This window comes from Anguilla rostrata, chromosome 8, assembly GCF_018555375.3.
Source record: "Anguilla rostrata isolate EN2019 chromosome 8, ASM1855537v3, whole genome shotgun sequence".
Classification (NCBI taxonomy): domain Eukaryota; kingdom Metazoa; phylum Chordata; class Actinopteri; order Anguilliformes; family Anguillidae; genus Anguilla; species Anguilla rostrata.
The window spans coordinates 29260449-29287556 of NC_057940.1; the positions used below are offsets into that span (position 1 = coordinate 29260449).

General features: G+C 47.3%; 1 protein-coding gene across 5 annotated transcripts in view; it reads right to left on the reverse strand.

Moving 5' to 3' along the window:
- Nucleotides 1-1527: 1527 nt before the first annotated feature.
- Nucleotides 1528-27108, reverse strand: part of fam49al (family with sequence similarity 49 member A, like) — a 36539-nt gene continuing 10958 nt past the window's right edge. The window contains exons 2-13 of one of the 5 annotated variants that reach the window (XM_064347595.1): nt 22770-22858; nt 16676-16756; nt 15973-16052; nt 12014-12135; nt 11562-11667; nt 8842-8978; nt 7795-7872; nt 7430-7546; nt 7155-7234; nt 6431-6557; nt 5384-5454; nt 1528-3809 (exon numbers count right to left, since the gene is read on the reverse strand). In XM_064347595.1, the coding sequence (XP_064203665.1) occupies nt 3746-3809; nt 5384-5454; nt 6431-6557; nt 7155-7234; nt 7430-7546; nt 7795-7872; nt 8842-8978; nt 11562-11667; nt 12014-12135; nt 15973-16045 (975 nt within the window). In that variant the 5' untranslated portion in view covers nt 16046-16052; nt 16676-16756; nt 22770-22858 and the 3' untranslated portion in view covers nt 1528-3745. Of the gene's footprint in view, nt 3810-5383; nt 5455-6430; nt 6558-7154; nt 7235-7429; nt 7547-7794; nt 7873-8841; nt 8979-11561; nt 11668-12013; nt 12136-15972; nt 16053-16675; nt 16757-21464; nt 21734-22769; nt 22859-27108 lie in introns of those variants that run through there. The other 4 variants (XM_064347594.1, XM_064347597.1, XM_064347598.1 and 1 more) reach the window with 4 other exon arrangements.

A 27108-nucleotide genomic window follows, 5' to 3' on the forward strand; every position in this document is an offset into this window, starting at 1 on the left:
GGAAATATGTATTTAACCTCAGTATAAAACATTTACATGTTAGTTATATACAACAACTTAATGGATGCCTAAAAAATAGACTCATTCATTGTTTGTCTTTTGCTGCCCCCTTGTGGTGTAAAACGGAAACATTTGTTGCTGTGACGAGGAAATCAGGCCAACAAAACTGATTGAAAATAGATCCACGTAACTATCCTACATAACAATATGAAACACGGAATCTTTGAGTTTTAAAACAGACCTCTCGTATTATTTTGTATGGCAACAATTAGAACTGTCAATGCCAATTGTCATCCTTGCCAGACAATACACAGTGTATGATTATCATTCTATTTCAATCAATCAGTTTTATTTGTATCGCGCTTTTAACGAAGGAGCTTTGTCACAAAGCAGCTTTACAGAGAACCGGCCCCCAAAGAGTAAGCCTAGGGCAACAGTGGCAAGTAAAAACTCCCTGACTGATAGCAGGAAGAAACCTTGAGCAGAACCGGACTCAGAGGGGGAACCCATCTGCCGGGGCAGGCATCCTATTTCAGATATGTTTTTGACAACGTGTGATACTTTTACATACCGTGTGGGTATATATACCTTGCAGGATGCTGTGTTGCCGGTGAATTACAGTCCCGGCGTTGCACTTTGAATTTCTGCAAAATATGGTTGAAAATGAGAGAGAACGAAAAGACCCCCGAGGCAGAAGCGTTTGGTTATGGTCGAGGGCTGTGGGTTAACTTTGAAGCCAATCCACTATAGGACTTCGGAATTTGGCTGCTTTGTGCCTGAAGTTGGGGGTGAATTATGTTTTCACCAATGCGCGACTTAATTAACAAAATGATATGCTTCAGTAACAGTAGCGCACTAGCTGACGTGTGTGTACAGTAGGCCTACAGTGTCTTCATCAGAACCACGGACAGCGTCCCGCGGTCTCCGGATAGAACAGTTATCTCGCCTCTTTTTTGTCTGTAAATTGAGAAGGTAGATCAGCCCAGTTCTGGAGAGAAGGGACAGTATCCCGTAGCTGATTGCTAGCGCTTCATTCGTTCAGCGTTACCGCGTGGTAAAAATTTATGACTAATAAACATTTAATGTATTTTTGTATTTTTAAAGAGGTAATGGAAGTCTGCAGGGTTTCGCCGTGCTTCAGGAAATAACTTTCAACCCTGGCTCCTCTATAAATTGCGATCAATCATGTAATAATTACACCTAAACAAATAGGTAATTAAATTACGTATGAACATGAGTGTAGTTTCTCTCTATTGTCCGTGATGATAGAGACGACTTCCTCCTCCTGTTGGCTGACATTAGACATATCACCTGGACGCCTTGATGTCATTTCCTACTATATGCATAATTAAGTTTTATGACAGAAACGTTAAAATATTTGGAGTTCACAATTAAATTGGACTGTTTTACAGCTATATACGAAGCATTAGAAGCATCCCTGCTTAAATGTGAATTTGTATGGGATGCTTCTAGTGCTTCATGAGAAGAATTTCATTGGAGAGAATTAAAATGCACACAACACCGGGCTGAATGTAATAAATGACAAGTTTATTGTTGCACAAAATGTACAAAATAACAAGCAAATGGACACCCTTCTCAGTTTCTTTCATCAATATGAAGTAATAAATCTGAAACCTATGACTACGGCCAGTCCAAAGGTCCAAGCCAAGAGCATGGGTTAGATAGACGACACATACCCAATCCAGATTCACTGAACAATAAAAATGAATTAAAAACACTGTATTTACACGTCTCGTCAGAACTTTTACAACATGCCATCTATATATTTATACAGTATATGCATGTACACATATACCTGTATAGAAAATATATTATAAGATCAAATTAAGTTTGACTTTCTAAGGGCTAGGGACATCCACGGTACAGCACTGCGTTTATCTCCTTTGATAAAAAAAATCCCCCACTTAAATTACTTATTTTTTAATTGCCTCATACTAAAAGAAGGATTTTCTAGTTGATCATAAGCACATTATTTTCATAGCCATCCACACCCAGCCTACTTTGATGCCTGGTGGAGTAGCCTGGGGTTTTTTTTTTTTGTAGAGACTCGCGCCCTTATTTACACCGTTTCTCTCGCGACTTCGCCCGCGGCTCGCTTTGTTCTCATAACTGCACGGGACTCGAGGTCACATGGTCTTGGACCCCGACTCCCATTCTGCATTAGGGCAGCGGCTAAGCTAGTCTTTGTCTTCCGTGTTACCTTTTAAGTATATTTTCATAGCGGAGATGACAGTTTATGTTCTCTTGGAAGAAGAAAAAAAAACATTCCCCCAAGACTAAAAACAGTCCAGAAAACAACTTGGCTTGTGTTTTTTAATGACCATGCTTGGCCTACTCATGGCACACCTGTGAGATATATTTGTTAGAGGATCATTGGGGCCTGCATACTGAAGGGGAACTGATCTTCTCTTATTGTAACATGCATGTGACCCCCCTTGTTGGGTAAGTCACAGTTTAGAAACAGTCATTTACGGTAGTTAAAAGTGAAGGAGCATTACAGCAATATTTCTATGGCGAATAGATGTTGACTGTCCTGTAGCATTGATTATGGATCCTGGTTTAACCCATTACACTGGAGACTGGTTCAGGATGAACACATTGATATGACTGGAGCAGATTCAGGCCGTTTTACATTAAATGCTAATAGCACCATTTAAAGTGAAGACAAATTAAGGAGAGAAGTTCATTAGGGTGCGAGGTGTTATTTCATGTTGATTGTGTTTCCAATCTCCTTGTCTATCTGTGTGGCGTTAGCTTTTTGTTGAAGGCCATAAAATACCTAGTGAAATAATTATTCTAGTATCCTATTGTATACCTGTGTGTTTTTAAAAAACACCCAATTTTATTCAAACATCATAGAAAATAGCTTCTTGTGTTCATACTGTGCTTTTAGAGTATATACAGTCATGTATAACACTCTGAAATATGCATTTGGTGATTTAAATATCCTGAAAATGTTTTTTTATGTTTTGTAATAAGCCTATTCATAATATCTGTTGGATTTATTTATACTATATGACACGGTATGTATAACTGCCCAATCAAAATCACTGTAACTCAACTGAAGAAGTAGTGGCATTGAGGGAATTTATCTTTTGTGCTGTGTAGAAAAAATGAACTACATTACCCATATTGCAAAGAGGCATTGTCATGGGCTAAAGGTGACTACGGGTAAAATGAGGCCATGGTGTCAAGTCAAATTAATCAAAATGCAGGTACATAGAGTTTAACTGTACACTTAATTTCTAGATTTTTTTTCTTTACAGTAAAACCAGTGATGGCATTGTTTTCTTTGTGAGTGCAAAAATACTCTTCAGACTTACATTGGAATATGGACCTTTTTTCGTTTTCTTGACCGTAGAATTTTAATATAGTTTTCCCGTTTACTCTCCTGTCTTTATGTTCATCTTCTACTTTGTGTGTAATTCTGTTTTCACTCTTTTACTTTAATATATATCTCTATATTTTCTCCTTTTTTACAAAATGAGAGACATGAAGATGAGTGATTGACAATATATATTTTTTTCCTTTCTCCGCCTTTCAGGTTATTGACATTGAAATTGTTTTGCATTTCATTCTTGTAAACAGACGGGTTTCTGAGGTTGGGTCGCCCAAGACTGCCAGCCACCCCTGTTTGTACCTCCTTTGCCTTTTTTTCTCTCTCTCTCTCTCTCTCCACTCTCCGTCCATCCTGCACTCCCCCCTCTCTCCCCTCCTCCCTCTCTCACTGCAGCATGGCTCTGATTTGTTTGGAGGTGCTGTCATCATTTAGATGCCGTGTTGTGTACCTGCGGAAAAGAAATCAAATCTGTTTTTATCCCTGTACCAGCAAGATAGGTCTCACCATATGTCCTGCAAATGAATCCATTCAGCCAGCTAACTGCTGTCTGCAGACCCCTTGTTTCAGAATCCCTCCACTTCGATCACCTGCCATTTCTCCTGAGTCCTGAGTGACCTCTAGCTCAGACGGGTAGTTCCTGCTGATCTCAGACTAACCCTCCGTTTCTAACAGCTGATTGCAGCCCTGCTCCAAGTCTGTAGCTGCTGGTCCCAGACCAGCCCGTGCTCTCTCATGACAGATCTCAGACAGGCGCTCTTCCTCTAACAGCTGAGCCGATTTTGGCAGGCCTTAGTTAAGCACATCCAGCAGTCCCCTTCTTCAGTTTCTCAGTTCATTCATTAACCCCCCTCCCACATAAACTCTCATGCAGTAGTCCCCTCTTTTGCAGTCAGTTGTCCCATTTACGGTATAGCCTGCAATACATGCATCAGTCCCCCTTACAGTACTGACCTGAGTACGTGCATTAGTATCCCTGTGCAGTACTGACCTCAGTGCATTCAGTAATCCCCCTTTACAGTACTGACCTGAGTACATGCATTAGTCTCCCTGTGCAGTACTGACCTCAGTGCATTCAGTAATCCCCCCTTACAGTACTGACCAGAGAACATGCATTAGTATCCCTGTGCAGTACTGACCTCAGTGCATTCAGTAGTCCCGTCTTACAGTACTGACCTGAGAACATGCATCAGTATCCCCCTGTAGTACTGACCTCAGTGCATTCAGTAGTCCCCTCTTACAGTACTGACCTGAGAACATGCATCAGTACCCCCCTGTAGTACTGACCTCAGTGCATTCAGTAGTCCCCTCTTACAGTACTGACCTGAGAACATGCATCAGTACCCCCCTGTAGTACTGACCTCAGTGCATTCAGTAGTCTCCTCTTACAGTACTGACCTGAGAACATGCATCAGTCCCCCTGTAGTACTGACCTCAGTGCATTCAGTAGTCCCCCCTTACAGTACTGACCTGAGTATGTGCATTAGTATCCCTGTGCAGTACTGACCTCAGTGCATTCAGCAGTCTCCCCTTACAGTACTGACCTGAGAACATGCATCAGTACCCCCCTGTAGTACTGACCTCAGTGCATTCAGTAGTCTCCTCTTACAGTACTGACCTGAGAACATGCATCAGTATCCCCCTGTAGTACTGACCTCAGTGCATTCAGTAGTCCCCTCTTACAGTACTGACCTGAGAACATGCATCAGTATCCCCCTGTAGTACTGACCTCAGTGCATTCAGTAGTCCCCTCTTACAGTACTGACCTGAGAACATGCATCAGTACCCCCCTGTAGTACTGACCTCAGTGCATTCAGTAGTCCCCTCTTACAGTACTGACCTGAGAACATGCATCAGTACCCCCCTGTAGTACTGACCTCAGTGCATTCAGTAGTCCCCTCTTACAGTACTGACCTGTGAACATGCATCAGTATCCCCCTGTAGTACTGACCTCAGTGCATTCAGTAGTCCCGTCTTACAGTACTGACCTGAGAACATGCATCAGTACCCCCCTGTAGTACTGACCTCAGTGCATTCAGTAGTCCCTCCACACTGTTTGAAGGCTGTTCTTTCAAAACCTTGATACAGCCTTTCATCTGCAGACAACAAAGACACAAACAGGCTCTCAGAGGAAATGTCACTCCGCTCTGAACCTATCTCCCCTGCTGCTCTAATGTCATAACTCACCCCCCCCCCCCCCTAAAAAAACCACCAGCCACCATTAGACACACAGCGTAGATTCATTTGTATGGAATTTATTCTGAAATCAACGGGAAAACAAAGAACACAAGAAAAAAAGGAAAAGGCTAATTTGGTGGGCACCAATTTTTAAATATTTTACTTATGAGACATATATCATCGGTCTCTTTCAAAATGTATCTATAATTTACTCCATGCATGAATAATTTATGGTGTTATTGACAGTTTGCCTTTGTTTCTAATTAGTTTTAAAATAACTGTATTGCTTATGTATTGGGAATGTTGTTTTGGCCATGTTCCCACCTAAATTTTGGAATGCCCAATCATGTTCTCTGAAACACGTGACATCAGCCGCCACGTCTCAACACGCCAAGTTGAGCTCGCACAGACGCGAGTGAGAGGAAGGCACACTATGTACAGCTGAACAGGCAAACTTGAGAGCACCCAGTCGAGCAGCGGGGGTAACTGGTGCATGATGGGACAGACACTGTTATCCTGCCTGACTGAAACCATCCCATCCCTGGGCAACGCACAACTGGCCATAGGGTTACCCTGTGGTGCTGCTGGCCACATTCAGCGCTGGCACAGTCCAAATTTAATTACTGACTGTAGGGCCCGTGCACGCACTAGACCAGTGCCTTAGCAGGCAGAGTCCCCTTCAAATGCCTCATTAATACTCCGACTTTCAGCAGATCCACAGCTGCTCTGCCATTGGCTGTGCACTAAAAAACCACGATCTTTGATGTTTGGTCCAATCAGTCACAAGTGTGTGACCCATTGGCTAGCAAAGGCCACGCTAATCCCGCCTCTCTCTCCCTCTGTCTCCCTACTGTCTCTCAGGTCCCACCCCGGCGGTTGGCGGGAGGCTCTTACGTCGATCTTGGAGGTCTTGGCGAAGGCGCCCACGGGGTGGACGTGGTCGTAGAGGATGATGACGCCCACCATCACCCGCATGCAGAACAGCATGGTGTCCGTGTTGGTGAAGCGGCACCTGTACTCGCTGTGGACAGACGGACGGACAGAGGGGTCAGTTAGCCGCGCCCAAATGACCACCTGACACTTCAGATAAAACTCCTGGACACGCCCCTCTCTGCTGTCCAGTGGGATTAACAGTCCATCCCTCTCCAGTCTCTGCCTCAGATGGTGTAAGGTAACTGCTCTGGTGAAAAATGGCTGCTGTTACTGGGGGTGGTGCTACACATTGGGGGTGGAGGAAGTGAGTACCCCCCCTTAATTTGAAAGTGCTTTGGGATCAAAGGCTATATGAATGCAATCCATTATTGTTATTATTCCAGATGGTCTTTTCTGTGGCTACTGGGTATTATACGGCTGAACAAAGCCAGTCTCGTCATTGTTCCTGTATTAACCTTCACATAGTTATGTATGTTGTGCAACATGTGTATAAAAAAGAGATCTAGTTGTGCTAGAAATTTTTACAGTCAAGAATGGCTTTTCCCTCTTCCAGGTAGCCATTTTAATATTAATCTGGGAGTGTAGTCTTTTCTAAACTCAGAGACGGGACTCTGCTGTGTGAAGGAACAGGCTAACTGACTCGGGGTACAGGTGAGAGCGAGGCTGGGGTTGAAGTCAAACTCACGGGGTCTCCAGCATGACTCTGCACACACACGCCATGGTGCTCAAGCAGTCTGTTGTGTCCTCAATTGGCAGCGTCTTGTTCTGAAACAAAAGCCGAAGTTGGTACCATACCATACACGGCCACTAGAGGGAGCATCTCAGCTGTGCTTGTGACTAATCTATGGTTCTCCATTGTTTCTCTTCCTTTGTGCCTAAGCAGTTTTATGGATCACAATGTAAGGGACCAATGAAAGTCAAAGGGGAATCCAGAGAAAATGTCTTCATTTGAGGACTCACCTCTGACACAAACTTAGTGGTGGCGTTGCTGAGGGTCTTCAGCATGGGCGTGGCCTCCGCGTAGAACAGTGACATTCGATTGGCCATTTCATTATTCACTTCATTCTCAGCATCCAGCTGCAGCAGGAAGAGAGGGAAATTGGGTGTTTATTGTCACTATTTCAAAGGTAACAGAAAATGAGGACGTGAGGCACTATGTTTAGTATGTATGGTATGGGGTTCAGTTAATAAACTACGCAAATGTGTGTTTTCCCACGCTTACAAAACACAATCAATGCATATCTTGAATATGTGGCCATGATCGTTGTCTGCTAATAGGATCTTATCAGTCTTATCAGTCTGCCATAGAGTTGTAGCTCAGTTACCTGCTGGTTGTTTAGCCGGTTCCTACTGATGGTCCTCCTGTAGTAACTGAAATCATTCTGAATGGCTGGATTTGTCATCTGCAGGGAGAGAGATGGTTATCGACTTGAAGGCTAACAAAAAGAGATATACATGGACAAAACAGGTCTTAACATAAGCTATCAGTCATTTGTAATAGACTTGTGTGCCCAAGAATTCAACAGCACAACATTAGCGACCAAATATTCATTTTTATTTTTCATCCTGAAGATTATGGCAATAGTGAATTAATTTTGAGGCAGCTTAAACCATGATATCTGTAAGCTAAAGGCAACATTTCAGAAACAGTGGTTATAGGTTACAGAAGCTCTGCGTGGAGGTTGTAAGCAGAGCAGGACTACTCTACCCTTGCAAGGTACAGTCACTTGGATAATTATGTGATGATACTATTCACAGCACTGTAATTCATAACTGAGGAAAGCAAGGAATAACTCAAGAATGGTGCCAGTTTGTGTTCCTAAATTACTAAATCGCCATGGAAACTTTCAAAAAGCCCAGCTCTAGCTCGGCTGTGGTAGGTAGTAATCCAGAGTGGAGACAGTAGATGGGAAGAGGGCAGAGCTTAGTGTGTTCACTGGGTCTGCATGACTAAATCCTCCAGTGGGGGGGTTCTATCCAGGATTTAAAGCTGTTTCCCTTAGTAACAAATCTAAAGCTGTAAATAAGGGATTAGTTAATCTTGTATCTTAAGGGTGTAAGGTCAGCTAGGAGGAATACATGGTTAATGAATTATGTTACTGATATTAATCCAGCTGCAGAAGTGTAAATTACGGAGTGTAGCGGAGATTGATTTGTAGCTATGCTGCATACTGTACGGCAGTCACCTTGTATCTGAAAATCATTCGTTGGCCAGGGGTAAACCAAGAGGGAACGAATACCTAGATTTGTCCCGTATTGCATGCGACAGTATTTCTGATTGAACTTCAGGGTTTTATGTCTTCTGACAAACCCACGGTCAGACCAGAGCAGGGTTTTTATTGCCGTGGAAACAGCCTCGCGCGAGCCCTCACCTTGAGCTCGTCGAAGCTGAGGGTGAAGTGCAGGATCTCGGCGAACTGCTTGGCCAGGGCCTGCTCCCGCTCCAGGTGCTGCATGGGGGCGTAGGGCGGGCTCGTTAGCGCCTCCAGCAGGCTGCGCAGTGCGTTCTCTGAAACGGCAGACGCGGCTGGTCAGAGGCCCGTTGGTCCCTTTGGGCCAGGCGGACAGCGCCCTCACGGCTCGCTGTGGGGAGCCCGGTAGACCCAGGTCACATGCACAGGGATATGTGAGGTCCAGATTAAAACGGCAAAATACCTTTTAAAAGCGGATTTAAAAATGAAGATAATATTTTTTGAAAAAGAAACATCAGAAACGTGTTTTTTTTTTGGTGCGTCAACCCAACTATGGCTGGTTCAACAGGTTTCTAGTACAAGCTCCCTCTTCCTTACTCAGTACTCCCCACGTAGAGGGCTCTCTTTAACTGCATATCAGGTAATGACACACTCCATTTTAGTCTAAGCTATAGAGCCCGTCCAGTTTTAATCCCACTGACTTTACTTAATCTTCTCAGGCTTACGCTCCTTTTAATGCTTACTTATGCAATTATCAGGATTCCACACGCATTTTCACCATCCACCAATCACAGCTCTCCCAGTCCTGGCACATGTGCAATTCAGGTGAATTAAGCATCCTCTAACTGATTAAGAGTGAACTGCAATTTTCTTAAGTGGCTCAGCAGTAGCTGGCTAACAGAAACAGGAATAGATATTGATTTCAGCATTCTGCTGCTGTCTTGAGATCCCTATTTAACACAATGTTCGCTTGAAACACATTTTGTGCACAGCCAATCACTGACAACTGATTATCCAATCACAAACAACACATTCATACTCATTAATCAGTAACAACAAATCATTGCTACCTATTATCTTTTAACATCTATGCAATTCATTAGGTGCTCAGTCAACTTGGCAGAGAAATACAAGTAAAAGGTGAACACACATTTGAATCCACGGCTGTGTTTTAAACTGAATACTTTCATTCTATCTAGAGCATATAGCAGGTATGGATGTAAAACAGTCATGTGATCAAGTGCGTTCTAAACTCAAGAATGCAACAAGGCAAGAATGCAAGATTTTACTGGGAGGTCTCTTTCTGTTCTTGGCAGGACTAAAAAACAGTGCGCATCAAAGCAGACTTTTCCATACTTTCCCTTCCCAGTAGCCATTGTGTTTGCTACTCTGCATTTGAGGGCAAAGGACACTCTATTACTCAGCCAATGGATGACAGCAGGCAGGAGGAGTACAAGTGTAAGTAAATTTAATTTATGGATTTTTGTAGTGTTGATATGTTTCTTGCTGGTGAAAGATCAGTAGTGGTAATGTCAAAGTAAGTCTGTTTCAGACTGAATGGATTTTAAGCGTTCTTACACTTGATAGTGCATTCTCGTAAGTGTACTTGGAAGTGTATTTTTGCAAGAACAGGCGAACACAGAATACAGGTATGCTGTACAGTTTGGACTGAACAGCCCACCTTTAATGTGGATGTGAATTTCCACCAGAGAATGACGTGGAAAACATCAGGTATACGATCAAAATGGCAGTGAGTAGCAGCCAAAGCTGCATTAAGTTTGTGGCTCCAGACTTGTACCTCTGCCAATCCTAGAAGATCCAGGAAGCCCTAGCTAGGCCCACAGCTTCACTCAGAAGTCACTGAGCCAGTATTGTGCCTAATATTCCATTTTTCACAAAAAGCCTTATGTGTCTGGATATCAGTGTGCTTCTGGTCCTGGTTATCTGTCAGCCGAGGTGATATTTGAATGGATCAGGTGCAGTGATGTATAAAAGCCATGATCGCCCAGAGTCAGCTTGTTTCACAGCTTTCCCCATTGTGTCGTACAAATACTCATATTTATACTGCATCTGCCCAGCCACAACAACTGGGGCAGGAAAATCATTCTGAGAAATTACAATAATTCTTGCTTTTGTTCCACTTCAAAACTTGATTGAAGGGCTGGTAAATCAACCAGTAATTGACTGCATAAATAACAGATTTATTTAAAATTAACCAGCACATGCACAGCCACTGAAATTTTCAGTCGTCAGCAGTTCCAAGTCTATCTCTGTCCCCTCTGCATGGAGAAAAATAAGAATTCACCACATCCAATTAAAACCACCACGCCTTAGTGATATCTTTCATCCCACAATTGTGTTGAATCCATCTACTGAAGGTTTGTAGTATATATTACGTGTGCTGCTCTGAGAGCCGTCCCTATCACTGCATAAAATACCTGAATCCCTGCAACAGTCAGCAAAAAGCCCTTTGCCCGTGTGTAGACTGAAGCATGCTCGAGTGAAAGGGGACAGGAGGATCGGGGAGGATGCTGGAGACAGGAGAATCGGGGAGGATGCTGGGTGGAGTCGCTGCTTCGCGGGGAAGCTGAGGAAGCCATCACAGCGGTGGGAGGGCGACCGCGGCTTCACAGCGAGAGACAAACAGGTGCCATCAGTATTCACAGCCTCGCTCAGCGTAGCAGATCCCGTCGCCATGGGAACGGTGCTGTGAGGTCAGCAGTCGGCAGGGGGGGCTTGAACATTTGGGGGGGTCTCAAACAGCTGCCTTAAATGGAGACTCTTTATAGACTGGCCACTCAGGAGAGGGATACGCTATCCAAAAAATGATGAGTGTTCTTTTTCAAATTACATATGCTGCAGTGCTTGATTTGTGCGTGGAAACAGAGCTCACCACGTACCCAGCCTGAGGGAGAACTCGTAGAAGCGCTTCAGTTTGGCCACCAGGGGGCAGACTGCATTCCAAGCCTTCTCCTGCAGCTGTAGGTCACTTGGGTTCTGAATAGCCTGGAAAGACAGATTAACTGTAGCACCCATGTTCAGCACAGGTCTAGTGACATCTGCACTAACATCTATAACTCCCTTATTTCATGTGATACAAAAAACGTTAATTCAGTATTTCATCTTGGACTACAACTACTGTTTGGATTATCCAAGTTCTTCGTCATTAGACTAAATCCATAAATTATTTTAAAGTGATTATGAATTGGTAACGGATTTATGTTGTACTACTGAAAAATCCAAAGGTCTAAATTTTATGGGAAAAGCTGGAGTGCCCAAAATTGCAAATGACTTGAGTTTACGATGTTAATTTGAAGAGATATGATGCTTCCCAGTGTAGTAAAATCCTTACCTCTCTTATCTCCTGCCCTGCCCCGTTGTAAGACTGCAGCTCTGCCAATATCCCATGAGCCTCTTCTAGCACAGCGCTCACCTGGTTCCATACCGCTGTCTCGGCCTCTGTGGGCTGGGCGTCTGCGCAGAGAGAGAAGGGGGTGGGGAGCGGGGGGAGGGAGGCAGGGGTGAGAGAGGGCAAACGAAGGCAAGCGTACCTTTGTTCCAGGGTCACAGAGTCATTCTGTCACACTGGCGGTGGTGTTGAAGGCTGGCATAAAAAGAGCATTTGCTATCTGGAGCTTGGAGCTTGCAGTTTACAGTGTAATCCTCTGTAGAGTGAGTGAATGTAAAAATCTTTTGGCTTGGTCTTGACCAACTGTGGGAGAGCTTTAGGGGAACGATGACCGGGGCACCACAGACGGTCAGCTGGGCTGGAGTAACATGATTGAGGGGAGGCTGAGTGCACAAACTCATGCTGGGTAGCAATGGAAGGGGCAGCTTTCAGTGCCTGTGTTACAACCTGTCTGCTCCGCCCAGACTGACAGCTGTTTCTCCCCAGAGATCCTGTCGCTAATGTCGTCTGTCGTGCATTTGGAAGGGAACGCTGAGGCAAGAATCTGTCCAGCGGGGGAGATTGTGTGCCGCCCTCTTTTATCCCTTCTCCTCTTTCTTTGGGGCTGTGGACTTTATTAGAAGAAGGGTGGGGTCTTTATCAATCGGCAAAGGCTTTGCCAGACAGCAAAAAAAAAAGGCTCTGAGCAGATTTTTCTGGGCAGCGGAGTGGTGTGAGCAGTAAGTCTTAAATCTCAATTCCTGGGTAAGGCATTGCAGCTGTGCTCAGTCTAATTGAGTCCTGCAGAAAAAAAAACTGAGATGCTATGGGAGATATGTCAGCGTAGTTAAAAATGAATAAACAGTGTAATGTAATAAAAATGATATTGCCTGTGCTCCCGAGTGGCTCACACATTAAAGGTGCTTGCACTGGGCTGGGCCCTTAAGCTGGGAAGTCTCAGACTGAAGCCTGTGCTCTGCCATCAGTCAGTTACAGCCGGGAGTCTGAAGCTGTCTGACTACAGACGGCTTCATTCTGCCAGGGGTAGGGCGGGTTTTAGCCAGCCGGGTTTCCTCAGGTTGCCAAGCAACGCGGCTGGTGTCCGCAAGCTACCAGTTGTCGTTCGCGAGAGGTGCGCCTCTCCTCCAATCAGCGCTAGCTCTCCTGTGGTGCTGCGTGGCCTACATTGGGCAAGTAACAAAGGACTGTGCATCCTTTATCTGCTTTCCTCTGCAGATGACACTGCAGGAACTACTGCCCATTTTGTATTAGGGAGAAATAAATGGGAAATATTATCTTGGATGGAAAAAAGATATTCGTTTAAGCCTTGCAGCGAACACTGGAGTATACCGTGAGCTCTATAATGTTTCGGGAAAATCTGAGAACATGCACTTTAACCACCTGTGAATTGGTATATTACATATTTATTATATTACAATTGTTGAGTACAGAGGCAGATCAAGAAAAAAATATGTCTTTGTCCCAAACAATATGGAACTCACTGTATATCCCTCTAAATGTGCATATGAACAATAATGCATATGTTATAGACCATATAATATAAACTTCTTTCTTGCTCATGAGGTCATACTTGCCTTGCTACAGGCAGACTAGCCTAATTTGGCTAAAGGGATTGCCACCGTGTGTTGTTGGCTTAACTCCCAGCTAGGGCTCTCGAAGAAGCTACTGGCCAGTACTTAGGCTGGACTGGTCTTATGGGGATAAATATCCACAATTACAAGGTACGCAAAATACCCTAGTAGAGTTGTAGTCAAAGGCCACGCCTGTCTGTTTCAATAAATTGCATAGCAAATGTTTGTGGCTAATGGCCATGGTCACATCAGCTGATCAAGCGGACAGTCAGCTGAACCACCATGCACTCTTTATTTCTCTCTTCCCCTCCACTACTCTCTCTCTCTCTCTCTATAAATATATATGTATATATATACAGTATATTCCACTCTTTATTTTTATCTCTCTTCTCTTCCCCTCTACCTGTTTCTATTAACAGAATGAACAGTGTTAACTCAGTGCACTGTGACTTTGTGGGCATGTCTGTGAGCGGAACTTCGCAGGAGATTTGTGGTTTGGGGCTGATCACTTTGGGCGGGGCAGGATGAGCCAGAAAGACCACCGATGCATGCATGTGCTTCCCCTTTTTATAGGCACAGGGAGTGTACTGAAATGACAGGAAATTGTACCCAAGCCCTTGGTGTACGTATGTGTGTGTGTGTGTGTGTGTGTGTGCGTGTGTGTGCATGCATGCGTGTGTGTGAGCGAGGATTCGATCATCTTCCACTAATGTCTCCCCCACAGAGAGCAGTAGGAGCTCCATACTGCTCCGTATCGATATAGGAATCAATCACTATTTTCCACTGGTCAAGCCGTTACCGTGGAACTTTCATTTCACTTTCTGGAATGTTCCATTTCGCTTATGTTCTGTGAAATTCCAAGAACAGAATCAGGCTGAGGGCTACAGTACGGTGACTGTTATTACCTGACTTTTTTTTGTTAGTTCAGGGGGCATCACGAAAACTCATCATTGATTTAATGAATCGGATTATGAAGTGGTTCTGCTGTGAAACCACAGGGCTTCCTTCGTAAATGACTGGAGCCACAGGTAGATGCCAACTTCACAGGGATGCAGAGAGCCAGAAATTCACACCTGCCAAATGAGGCTTGATGGTTTTGTTTTCCTCTGAGGCTGTAGTTCTCCTGGGAGACCCAGGAGAGGACTGTACTGTGTACTCCCGTACCTGATTCTGTTTGGCTATACAAGCAAGCTCCACCACAGATTAGCCTCATTTAGTTTGTGCAAATAAAGTTCCATTTTTACAAATGGATTCTGTCGTCTGATCAGTGGAGATCTCAGAGGGGCGGGAGTGCCCAGCGCTGATCTTTGAGGGCTGCGGTCTATTAAAATTTTTTTTTTTTGTGAGCGCTGGTATCATCATCTAATAGCCGTCCCACAGTGGAGCAGCTGCGACCCTGGACCCGACCGTGAGCGCTCTCGCGGTTTTGGAGACGGCTGGAGAGCCTATCAGACTGCAGCCCTGGGGGACCAGGCCTGGACGCGCCCGCGACACACGAGTGCATCTCGACCCCCGAGGGGCGAACGCTGTGGTTAAGTCGCGGAGACACTGGAAAAAGGATAACAGGAGGGAAGAAGCGGTTAGACGAGGGTTAGAAGGAGACCGCCGGCGAGCGGTCGAAGCTGGAAACCGGGGTTACCGAGGAAACGGCGGCGTCTACGTTGCTGTTACCCCAGAGGCCCATTTCACACCCGGCTTCGACGGGCACACAGAGCGACAGCGAGACGTTGGACGCAGCCAATGGCAGATTTGCAAAGGAAATGAAAGGATAGTGATAGTGGAATGGGGGTGACCATAGATCGTTGTAGTAGCTGTACAACTATTGAGTAAATAATTGTACTGGAGACGCAGAAGACACAGCAGGCATGGCATTCTGGGGAGGTAAATAGGCCGCAGGACGACTGATGTCAGTTGTTCATGATGCTTTCTGATTTATAACAGATTGAAGAGCATATTGTTTTTGTGCCTTGTACCGTTCGGTTAGGTTTGAGTTGCTTTTCATCAGCATGATAGACCTTTAATTACCATAGCGTTTATTTTGTACAATGGTCGGCACTATGCTTTCATTTCTACATACTCACAGTTTGATTTTTTTCATTACTACGCGTTCAATTTTGTGTTGGTGACGTCTCATAGAATCTGATTTAGAACCTCCCTGGTACCATAATATTCAGAGCTTGCTGAAAGGGAGTGAAACACAAAATAAACGCTTTCTGAATGCCAGCCTGCAGCACACACAACAGGACAACCCAGAACCAGGAGGTAACGGCATGAGAACAGACAATAACTTAAAAATCAAAAACGCAAAAAATAAGAAGCCAATGGTCTCACGTTCAAAGTCAAGGAAAACTATTTGGCCATGCTCAAGTTCGGCACAAGACAGCACTTTCAGGAGATTTCCCATGAGTCCCCTGGAACAGAAGAAGGGAGAGGCATGTGGGTGAGGAGGGGGTGGGTGTGTGTAAGTGTGTGTGTTGAGTGGGGGTGTAGAGGGGGTTGAAAGGGGCTGGGTGGGGAGAGCGGGGGCTGCCTGGGCAGTGGTGGGAGGGCTTTGGAGGGGTGGGGGGGCGGGCACTGTCATATTTATGCTGACTCAGACACTCTCTCTTACGCCCTGGCTCATACTCTCCACTATTCACTACCCATATCTCCCCAGAACGTCCTAAGGGGACACCTATGATGGCAGACTTCTGGAATTCTGGGTAACCAAAGGGCAATCTCTGTGACAGGAAGGAGTCGATGGGGAAAAGGGAAATATGCGTGAAATGGGAGGAGCTTGCTCATGTTCACTGGGGTTCTGTCCCAGTGGATGCAGTGATGTAACTGGGCAGGACGAGTGTTGGGCGATGATCCAGAGTGAGATGAAAGAGTGTCTGGAAATTTAAAAAAAATGCACGCCAACATAAACCCCTCCTTCTCCAATTCTCACGCCCCTCCCACCCAACCTTCATTGCCACCCCCTCACCCCCCACCCTCTGCCCCCCCACCCCTCCCCTGCTCCCAGGGGCTCACACACACGTCAGTGAACACTTACTTTCAAAGTCCAGGAAAAAATGTGGACAGTTCTCTAAATCCTTGCCAAGGACCTTAATGAGGTTCCCCATGGCCGGCAAACCTAAGTAGAGAAGACAGTAACAGACATACAGTACAGAGTAACACTCTCCCTCTCCACCTCTCTTTTTCCTTCTTACTCTCTCTCTCTGCTTCTAACCTCACTCACGTGCTCAACAATTCCAATTTAACCTTTCCCAAATAACAATTCTGATGTTCTTCCCACCCCATGCCCTAAATGACAACTTTTTTTTCTGTTGAGAAATGAAGATAATATCAATACAGGGTTCTTTTCCGTATTTCAGCATTCAGTCTCTAGCAAAGTCTGAATTCAGCCACAAGCTGCCGTTACCACTGGAATCATTACCACTGGAATCACATGTACCTGCAAGTCCCTGCTAACGACTGATGTGAATATATTTGTTGATTGCCATGTTTGTATATTTTAAAAAGCATTTAATGCCCTAATGAATGATGTTTTATTGGAGTTCGTCTGTTTTTCTCGCAGAAGGACAATAGTATGTTTCTCACACTACAGAGGAGCATGTCTTTTAGTGCTGGGAAGCATGCTGGTGTCTGACGGCTATTTAAGGGGTTGTTGGCTTCACACCAAAATATCTGTCACTTTAGTCACCGTGTCTCTTTTCTCTTTGGGTCACGTTTACCCGCTATATATAAAAACAGTGATGTAGTTCACCAGTGCTAATATGTATCGTAACAATTTACAGTAGCCTAACACCTTTTCTACAGGTATGACTGGTGATCTGCATCACAGATAGGATACTTATTGAACCTATTGGAATTATATACAGCACTACGTCAATGCACTGCTAGGCAATAAAGGGTGGATTAGCAGAAGATGTAGAAACATATGTTTGTGTGGATAACCACAAATCTGAAGTAATTTGTGGTTAACCACACAAACATATGTTATTCAACATTTGAATTTGTGCTGGAGGGCGATAACCAACATTTCTCATTCTGACACATGCGGAGATGTGCGGCCATGTTGTGCTGGGGATTTTGGGGGTGTGGGTGCAGGGGGGTAGGGGTGTCAGAAGAAAGGAACCACTGACCACTTTTCACACCCGTGTCTGTGTTATTTCACCATAAAGGGCCCATCTCTCAAAAGCGTCTATGGACGCTATCACAGAGTGGCGCTACACCAGTGCTCCTTCAGTAGCCTGTTTCCTATGCTGTGCAGTCCAATATGTATCCTTCAATGATCGCCTTTTAATTCACTCTGAATGAAAGCGTCGGCCGAGTAAATGAATAATACTTGCGTCGCGCGCGGACCGATGCCTCTCACATGCAGTATTCATTTCCTGTAATGGGAGCTCCTGTGGGACGCACACGCTAAATGCCCAGGGATGATAGACGCCCATTATGCTGCGGGCCGGCGGCGCCCGGCGGCGCTCTGCAGAGCCACAGAGGCACGTGCGCCAACACACAGCAGCCGGTTGTGTTTGCTTTGGAGAACGGACCCCGCGTCGCCCGACCGCGCGCGGAAAAAAGGCCCCTGGAGCCGCCGCCGCGCGGACAGCTGGAAGCCCCGCGTCAGCGCCGAGAGAGAGAGAGGGACGGGCCCGGGCGGGCGGGGAGAGGGGGTACAAAGAGGACCCGAGCGCCGGAGAGACAGAGACGGCGATTATGCGTTTACGAGCGCGGAGAAGAGGCGGCCCTGTCAGCCATGAAAAAGCGGGAGCATCTGTGCGGCGTGGGGGTGAAGGAGGGGCGGGTGGGAGCCCCCCGCACCCCGGTTCTGTGAATTCCCCCGTCCCGCTTTTTACGGGCCGCATCTGGCGGGGGAAGCTTTGAATTTTGGCGCTGAAAGGCGACCTTATGCGGGACATTGGCCGCGAGGACAAGCCTCCTCAGTTCGCTCTCAGGGAGACGGGGAGGTGGGGAGGTGGGGAGGGGGGGTGGGTCTATTGTTGGAAGGGAACAATTCTTGTATCCCTGGTGCTCATGCCAGAGAGCGTGGGCCACACTGCCAGCCCCTGCATAGGGGAAGCGAGCAGAGAGCGCTCTCTTTACACACCGCACCGGTGTCTCATTGCTGCGGTCGGCTGTGGCTTCAGGCTGGCTGTGCGCTTTAGTTTCAGAAGGCCATTGTGCATTAGGAAGGGAGGAGGGAAATAGCACACACCCCCCCCCCCCCTCCCGTATCAGGTACAACATTGAGAGAGTGCCCCGGGACATTCCGGTAGAGGTTCCTTTTTTGGAGGACATGCGTCTCATGACCGCACACCGGCTCACAGGACGACCGGTGCAGAGAAAGCGCTGTGTGTGTTTAGAGAATAAGATGACGCGGCAGGCTAATGCTCTGTTCTTACTGTCTCTGTTAATGTCTCACCCATCACTGGTGCACTGCAGCAGCACCAAGGACTGTAAACCCAGGAAAAAAATATGCAAATAAAACAACTTTGGAAGGAAGCCTCTGTGGAGCTTTATAAGACAGAACCCCCCCAGGGAAAGGGTGTGCTTGCATACAGCAGACATTTATAGATGAGCGTTTTCAGGGCCATTGACTCAGTGTGTGCTTAGTACAACTAAACCATTTTCCAAGGGTGCGCATACGGATACCGGTGCTTTTTCCCTCTTGTTTTTGGAACGCTGATTGCACAAACTTGCTACATAATTCTTTGGTAGACTTCTGATTTTTTAAAAATAGAATGGTTAACTTGCCTGTGTTGATTAATTGCTGATGATGTAGCTCAGCTGTAGTGAAGCTGTGACCATGGGGGAGGGGGGGTCACAGCTTGGTTTTGCGGGTTCAAATCTTAGGTGGGAGGGCACCCCATGGCGCTTAACAAGAATGGCTTTAAAAAGCTCTCTGATCTATATGGAGGCCTCTCCCGTATACACAATAAAGATGGTGTGGCTTTTAAAATGCCCTTCGGCCAAAAGGCACCGATGTATTCTGGACCGAGAGCAGGGCATGCTGGGTAATGGGGGCCCCTGCGGTGTGGTAGTTTGGCGGGAATGATGTACGTCTCCCCGGCTACGCTTGGACAGGCTAAAACGAGGTCCCCAGGAAATGAACATCACTGCTGCATGCTGGGCGGGCTAGTTAAACAGGACAGGATACTGGGGGCCAATCACAGTTCAAATATACCAGCAGGTAAATATTGGGAAATGAATTGACCAAATAGATGTGCCGATGTGTTGATCTAATTTTCTCACGGCAAGGGTCAAATTTAGTAGTTTGTCCAAATACTGTTACTAAGTGTGACCACAACTGAATCATACAGTTCCTGGTCTACCAGCTCAAATTTTGATGAAGATGTTTCTGAAATGTGTTAGAGATGCAGTTTTAGTTCATTATATAGCCTGAAGTGCTATAATATGACTTAATTGCTATGAAACTCTACTTGGTTTGAAATAACCAGTTAATATTCAAGTGCTTTTCAACCCAAACAAACAGTTGTGTCCTTTAGGTTTCATGCTCTTAAAAATAGCTGAATTCCATAATAGCCATATATGTTTAAAATACCAATATTTCATGCCATAGACAAATGATTTATTTAGATATATATTCTCAATTTAACCCTTGTCGAGCACATTTTACAATTTATAATTTACACACATGCATTTGAGACCAGGAATCATGTGTTTGCTATTTTGCTAGCGGCAGGCTGCACTGCAGGCCAGTTAGCGTACGAGGGCTCGGCTCTCCCGTCGTATTGGGTACGGTTTACGACGCAGGAAGCCTGAGGTAATAAATTGCGGAGGGGGTGTCTGTGAGCATGGAGAGGGAGGAAGGGGGAAGCCGGGACACCGCTAATCACAGGAGAACGAAAGCCCGAAGGACGGGGCAGTCACAGACGGCGGCCTCTCACTCCCGCGTGAAATGAGCATCATCACTCCGGCGGCTGCGCCGTTTCTGATCTCAGACTGCGCAGACAGAGATCTCTCTCCCAGGATGCCCGAGATTACGCTGGCTGGCTGGAAGAGGAGCGCAAGCCTGCGTTAATGCATGTTCACCTGAGCCCCCCAGCCCCGGCAGCCCGGCGTTCTCTCCGAACGAAAGATTGAGAGCGCGCTTCAGCCGCCGTAGATGGTCGTCAGACCCCAGCCCCCCCCCCCCCCGCAGCGCCGCGCGTCGGCGGGTGGCGGAGTGCACCTCGCTGGCCCTAAACGATCTTCTCTCTCCCTCCGGGTTGCGTCTGACGCGGGCGAATGGCGAATGGCGCCGGCGCTAGCCGCGTAGCACGCGGTCCCCGTCGGCGCGCGCTTCGCAGAGCTCGCTCTCTCCTGTGGGCGTTTCTCTCACATCTTCTGAGAGAGCCGTCGTCAGGCCGCCCGTCTCCTGGCAACCGGCGACGGAGCCTTTTTCTGGCCCGACCGCATGCGGCTCCTTTGCAGCGTGCGCACGCCAACGCTAGGCTACGCAGCAGCGCGCTCATTCTCGCTCTCGCTCTGAGACACTCTGTGTCACTGTGCGTCTGTGTGTGAGTGTGTGTGCGTCTGTGTGTGTGTGCGTGCGTGTGTGTGTATGCTTCTGTATTTGTACATGCATATCACACACACACACACACACATCTGTTTCAGGGGATGTGCACAATATTTTCTGAAGAAGACAGTGGGTAACACTGCTTATTTAAAAAAAGGCTACTGCAGCCTCTGCTGTTATCATAGCAACACCCTTATTCTTTGTGACATCAAGCAGTAAGAACGGTTTTTTTGGTATTACGACGCCTAGACAAAGCAGTTTGACCCCCCCCCCCCCCCCACGCCCCTTTTTCATATATATAGTTACCGTTACATACCAGCCTGGTAAAATCTTCTCAGTCCTGTTCTCTTTTTATTTGATCGTATTTCTCTATATTATATATTCCTTTCCTCCGCTCTCCACTCTTATACTTTCCCTGCTTCCTCTTTGTTCTCGAGGTCCCCGGACTCCTCCGCCCGGCCGGTTTTAATCCCAGTCAATCCCAGCCCGTCCGCGTAATCCCTCTGAACCTCGAGCCCCCGTCACAGTCTAAGTGGGTTTCTCTGTCTCTATCGCCATGGCGCCGCACGCACTTTTTCACACTTCTCTTTTTTTGAAGTTCTATTTTTTCTTTCATTTTCTGCCACTTGCCAACTCTCCTTTTGTGTTCTGTTTTTTGTGAAGGGGGTGATGGGGGGGGGGGGGGAGGGGCAGTTACAGGGTAGAGTTTGTTGTCTGCACCAGTTTTTTCACTGCTGTCTCTTTCTATGTATTTAAAGCGGTTGAGCATTTTTAGTATCTAAGTGTGTGCTCGTGAGTGTGTGGGAGCTTTGTCCTTGAAACGTGATCGAAGAAAACTGCTATAGTGCTTTAAGGAATAGCTTATTAGTGAGGTAGTGTATGGTAGGTGACTTGTGCCACAGTCAAACTGAAACTAATGGAAGCTAATAAGGAAGCTAATGACAAGGAAGTGAAACCAGCGGTTACATTTTCCGTCTCCAACACAACACAGGCTTGGGCTTTTTGTTTTTTGTCATTCATGAGTTTCACAGGGCCTCAAAGTAGAGCAAAGTGCTACATTTTCACAATCGTCTAGGCCCCATGTGATCAGTCCTAAAAGCCACCGAGGGTCTTGCTGAAGAACAGACCGCACTGGGTCTTACTTAGGCCTACGCTGAACCTGTGAATGCGTATCTAACCTAGTGCATCGTGGGGGTTTATGTGAATATTTCATCTGGATTTCCGCCAGCTGTTCTTTGTGCTATGTAATGATAGAATGTTTTTTTTTTGTGTTGCAGATTGTCACGGCTAGCGCTGTATAAAGGTAGTTTATCAAGGGGCGAGCTTGAATAGGTCTGGAACTGGCAGCAAGAAAATTAAGCCTGGTTTGTACTAGTGAGCTTGCAGAGCCAACACACAGCGCTAATACACAGTGAATGTTGTAGAAGTCTGATGCCTTGATGATATGTGATGCTATTGCATTCACTCAGTGTGCCTGTATCCAGCTTCCTAGGGCTCATCTGAAAATGTCTGTACTGGTTTTTTTTCTACCTCTGGAGGCGGCGCTTTGAGCTCTGGGTGCTGTGATGGAGCACGTTTGTCTGGCCGCGTGGACTTGCGGCAGCTGGTGCCGTTTAGCTACCTTGCTCGCGATTTTCCTCAAGGAGCTCTTCACTGCATCAACCGGGGCTGTTCTGCTTCTTCAGAAACACAGCATCAGCACCTCGCAGCCTGAGAGAGGGAGAGAGAGAGGGAGAGAGGGGAGAGAGGGGGGAGAGAGGGGGGGGAGAGAGAGGAGAGAGGGGGGGAGAGAGAGAGGGGAGAGAGAGGGAGAGAGAGAGAGAGCGAGAGAGAGGGGAGAGCAAAAGACAGAGAGAAAAAGAAAGAGAATAAGAGAGAGTCTAAAAATAGCTCTTAGAATAGTTCCTGCTCTCTGTACCTCCAGTGTCCTTGCTGGGTAAAGACAAATTCAAATTCAAATGCAAATTCCCCAGTGACTCCTCTCTCATGGGGGGGTACAGTGGGAGGGGACAGTACAACCGCACCTGAATCCTGCAGGTCTTACCCCACTGCAGGTGCATTCAGAATGTTTTCACTCGGATCTGGTGGAGAACTGGGATCTCTGGCTGCACTGAGGACCAGTAATTAGCAGGAAATGGATTTTTGAGAAGGGGGGGGTTGCATGGTTGAATCCCCATTGTAGTAATTCCGTTGTATCATTGATTCAGGAATTCCAGTTGAATTTTTCCAATAAAAGTGTAATGCTTGTATAACAATGCAGACATTTGAGGCTGTTGGCCATTTGCTGAGGCTGGTTACATGCAGACCGGAGACCAAAATGGAGCCATCTGTAGTGTGAAGTATGCGCCAAATGTTATTGGATGCATCACAAATCTGAGATTTGTTAGATTATCTCACTTGGATTTATTAACTGAATTTTTTAGATTTCAAACGAGAAGCGTTTTCAAATGCATTCGACCGTCATAACACAACTCTGTGTAAGGTAGACATTTTAGGTACTTCTCTGAAAAAGTTTAGGCAAAACATTCACAATGATGCTGGTGCAACTTTAGCAGTTTATCATGGGAGCTTAAAGCTGATGTGTGCATATACGTATATGTGTACGAACGCAAAAAGACTATGTGAACCATGCAAGACAAATTCTTGCTGACCGGAGCACTGATGCAAGGCTCTCAAATTTGAACAGTGTCGGGATTTGCCTGGAAAACACAGACTAAACATAAAACCGAATATAAATAATGGATGCTAATTCGCTAACAGGTACAAGGTCACGTATACCTCTATAGCTCCGGTGTCGTATTGTTCAGTTATGAGAAGCACAGAGAGGTGTGTGACATCCTGAGTTGAGATGATGTGCCCGGGGAAGCGGTTCCTTATCAGTGTTATTCATTTCACACGTTTTACACATGTTCTGTTACCTGTGGCACAGCAGAAAGCTTCAAAGAGAGGGTTGCCCTGTTAGCCGGCCGCTTCTCCTGTGTTTAAGCATATGGGAAAGCTGTGGGAAGGAATGCGGAGAGCCCGTCCTCTGGATGGTGCAAACGAGGTGAGCGTGAGGCTAGGACCACCACCATCTGGAGAAGTGTGCGAATGCAGATTCAGCTTTACTTTTCATTTGCCTTGCACACGTTCATCAGTAGAGGAACTACTGATTTTCTAATCATTCTCACTTTTGTTAGTTTGGTGCATCGCTGAAGAGTTTCCACAGTGCCCTGTTTGGGAATGAAGCCTTGTATCTTCTGGTTATGGGTCCAGCACCGCTGCGCTGTGTTCTGAAGCCCAAAATGGTCTGATGATCCGGTGTGCCGTGGCTGAGAAGCCGTGGATGACTGAAAGAATGTTGGCCGGCCGGTGTTGCAGTGGAAGGGGAGATGCTGCGGGTCAGGGAGTGGTACATGTGGAAATCATTGATTGTGAATTAGCAGCTGTTTCTCTGCAGACATACCACCCTCACACACACACACACACGCGCACACACACACAAACCTACACACACAGAACTTTCAGAAATCTCATGTTCTCATGGATCATGGATCCCTACACACAGCGATGAGGCAGGACTGGTTCATGGTGGACTCCCACAATGCTGTTCTCTGTGTCCGTGCTCCCCTTCACTGGCCCTGTCTAATTCCCTCCTCCTCCTCAGTACTGCTGTGTGACACCGGCAGCCTTCCCCGGCTCTCTCTGGACTCTCTGTGCCCTAGGCTGCAAAATCTCCTCTGTCTGAAGGAGGCCTGGCTCCAGAGCCGGGGGTCAGATTGGGGGGGTGCGGAGGGGGGGGTGTGTGGCTCAGGACCGAGGCGTACAGAAGCACTCCCATAGCTGAGCACTCAATTAAGCCTGCCACAACACTGACAGGGAGGTCTGTAACAGACAGGGAACAGAGAGCAAGAGCACGTGATTTCAAGGAGACGCAAAGAAAACTGGGAGAAAAAGATTCACACACTCTCTCCCTCTTTTTCTCTCTCTGTCAGTACCAGGCCTTTTCTCCAGGACCATAACCCTCACCACGGCAACTGTACCACTATAACGGAACTGCCATAACTGACCACTTTGACTGTACCACTGTGACTACGGTTATGACTGTACCACTGTGACTGTACTGGTATAATTGTTCCACTATAACTGTACTAGTATAACTGTACCATCATGACTGGAGCTTGCCTACTGCCCCTTGTTTCGAGGTGGGGTTTAATTTCTATTAACTATCGACAGCTTTCGCCGAGAACACAGATGGGCGGTTTATGCCATTAGCGCTGGCGAAGCAAACAAACGCGACGGAGAGCATTTTGCGAAGGTTAGGCGCTGGCCAAAAGAGGCCCAGTATCGATTAGCAGAGCATTCATTACAGCAGCGGACGACACTGCAGCGTGACCCCGCCGCTCGCCGCATTCTCCTGAGGTGAAAAACCATGCACGGGACTCATTCACAAACGCCGTCCAATCAGAGAGCTCGCGCTCTCACGCGGGCGGGACGGCGACGCTGTACGCGTGAGCGCAGACCGCTCAGCGAGGCGTTTACACGCGGAGGGGAAAACGCCACGAGATATTTCACAGGTCGGCCGCGATCCGCTTCATCACCGGAGTGCCGATGTCACCGGAGTCCATAAATCCCCCTCCCCCCCCCCCACCCCCGGGCTCAGCTCGCCGTTTGAATCAGCGCTGCGGGTCGCAGTCGATGAATAATGCATGCAGAGCCGGCCCATAAATCTGAGCGTACACGCCACGGAGCGCGCTCCGCACAAGAGGAGGACCGGCCCGACCGCTTTACGACCCCGGCCGCCCGGCCGCCTCGTCCCCCCCTCCGCTCCGTCCCCCGCCCGTCCGCTCCTCCCCCCGTCCGCTCCGTCCCCCCGTCCGCTCGACTCCGCCCCCCCCCCCTCCGCTCCGTCCCCCGCCCCCGTCCGCGTCCGTCCCCCCGTCCGCTCCGTCCCGCCGTCCCCCCCCCGTCTGCGGTCCGCCGGTCCGACCCCTTGCTGGGCAGAGCGTCTCTTCGGGTCTCCTTTGGGAGCGGTCCCGTCCCTGCCCGTGACCCGGAGGCCCGCGCCGCGGGGTTGTCTGAGCGCGCCCGGTGCGGCCCAAATGAATCGGCCGTTAAAGCCGCGGTCGATGCATTGATCCGGCATCGAGCGCCCTGCGGCGCGGAGGAGGAGCGGCCCGGGGCGCCCGGCTCAGCGGCACAGGGACTGAGACGCAGGACGGGGCTGAACGCGGTGTCACCAGGGTACACCAGGGCCTGGACACCACGCATCTGGCTGTTATCATGTAGTAACTAAACAGTAATTGAAGGTGTCTGTTGTAAATATATGTTCTTCTCTTCCAAATGAAAATGAGGGGAAGGGTATACTGTGCTGTAGTTCTTTAAGACCTTATGCAAGCTCTTGATTCTCTATTAGCAGAGTAGAGGTGTTCCTTCGTATCATACCCTGGCTATGCTGCCATTTTCTTGTAAAATCATATCCCAGTTAAGCCAAAAAGCAGGTCCCTGCCACCCCAGCCCAGCTCAGTCGTGGCGACTCGCGTTTTGAGATCTCTGAAACCGAAGTCCATATGCACAGCGAGCAAATTCGACACAACGCACAGCTTCAAGGAGTAAACGGTGGAACTTTGACAGAGTAGCACCAGTATGCCATTCTGAATAGAGCAATTAAGGAACCGTGTTCAAAGGGGGCTGTCCTTGACCCGGACCGTTGGAATGCAGTGAGAAGCACGCGGCCTCTGATGTGGAACCAATGGGAGGTTGCCCTCTCCTGCCAAGTGCTCATCCCGAATCTGCGACTGACGCCTCTCCCCCCCCCCAGACTTAATCTCGACAGCGACGAGCGCGTGTGACTCACAGCACCTCCTGTTGCGCTCGGCTATTGACGTCTGTTTCTATTTCGAACGTTTCCTATTTGTTTGTTTTTTTTTTTCTCGGCGCCACCGTTAGCCTTCCTGTTTCACCTTCACCACAGCTTGCAT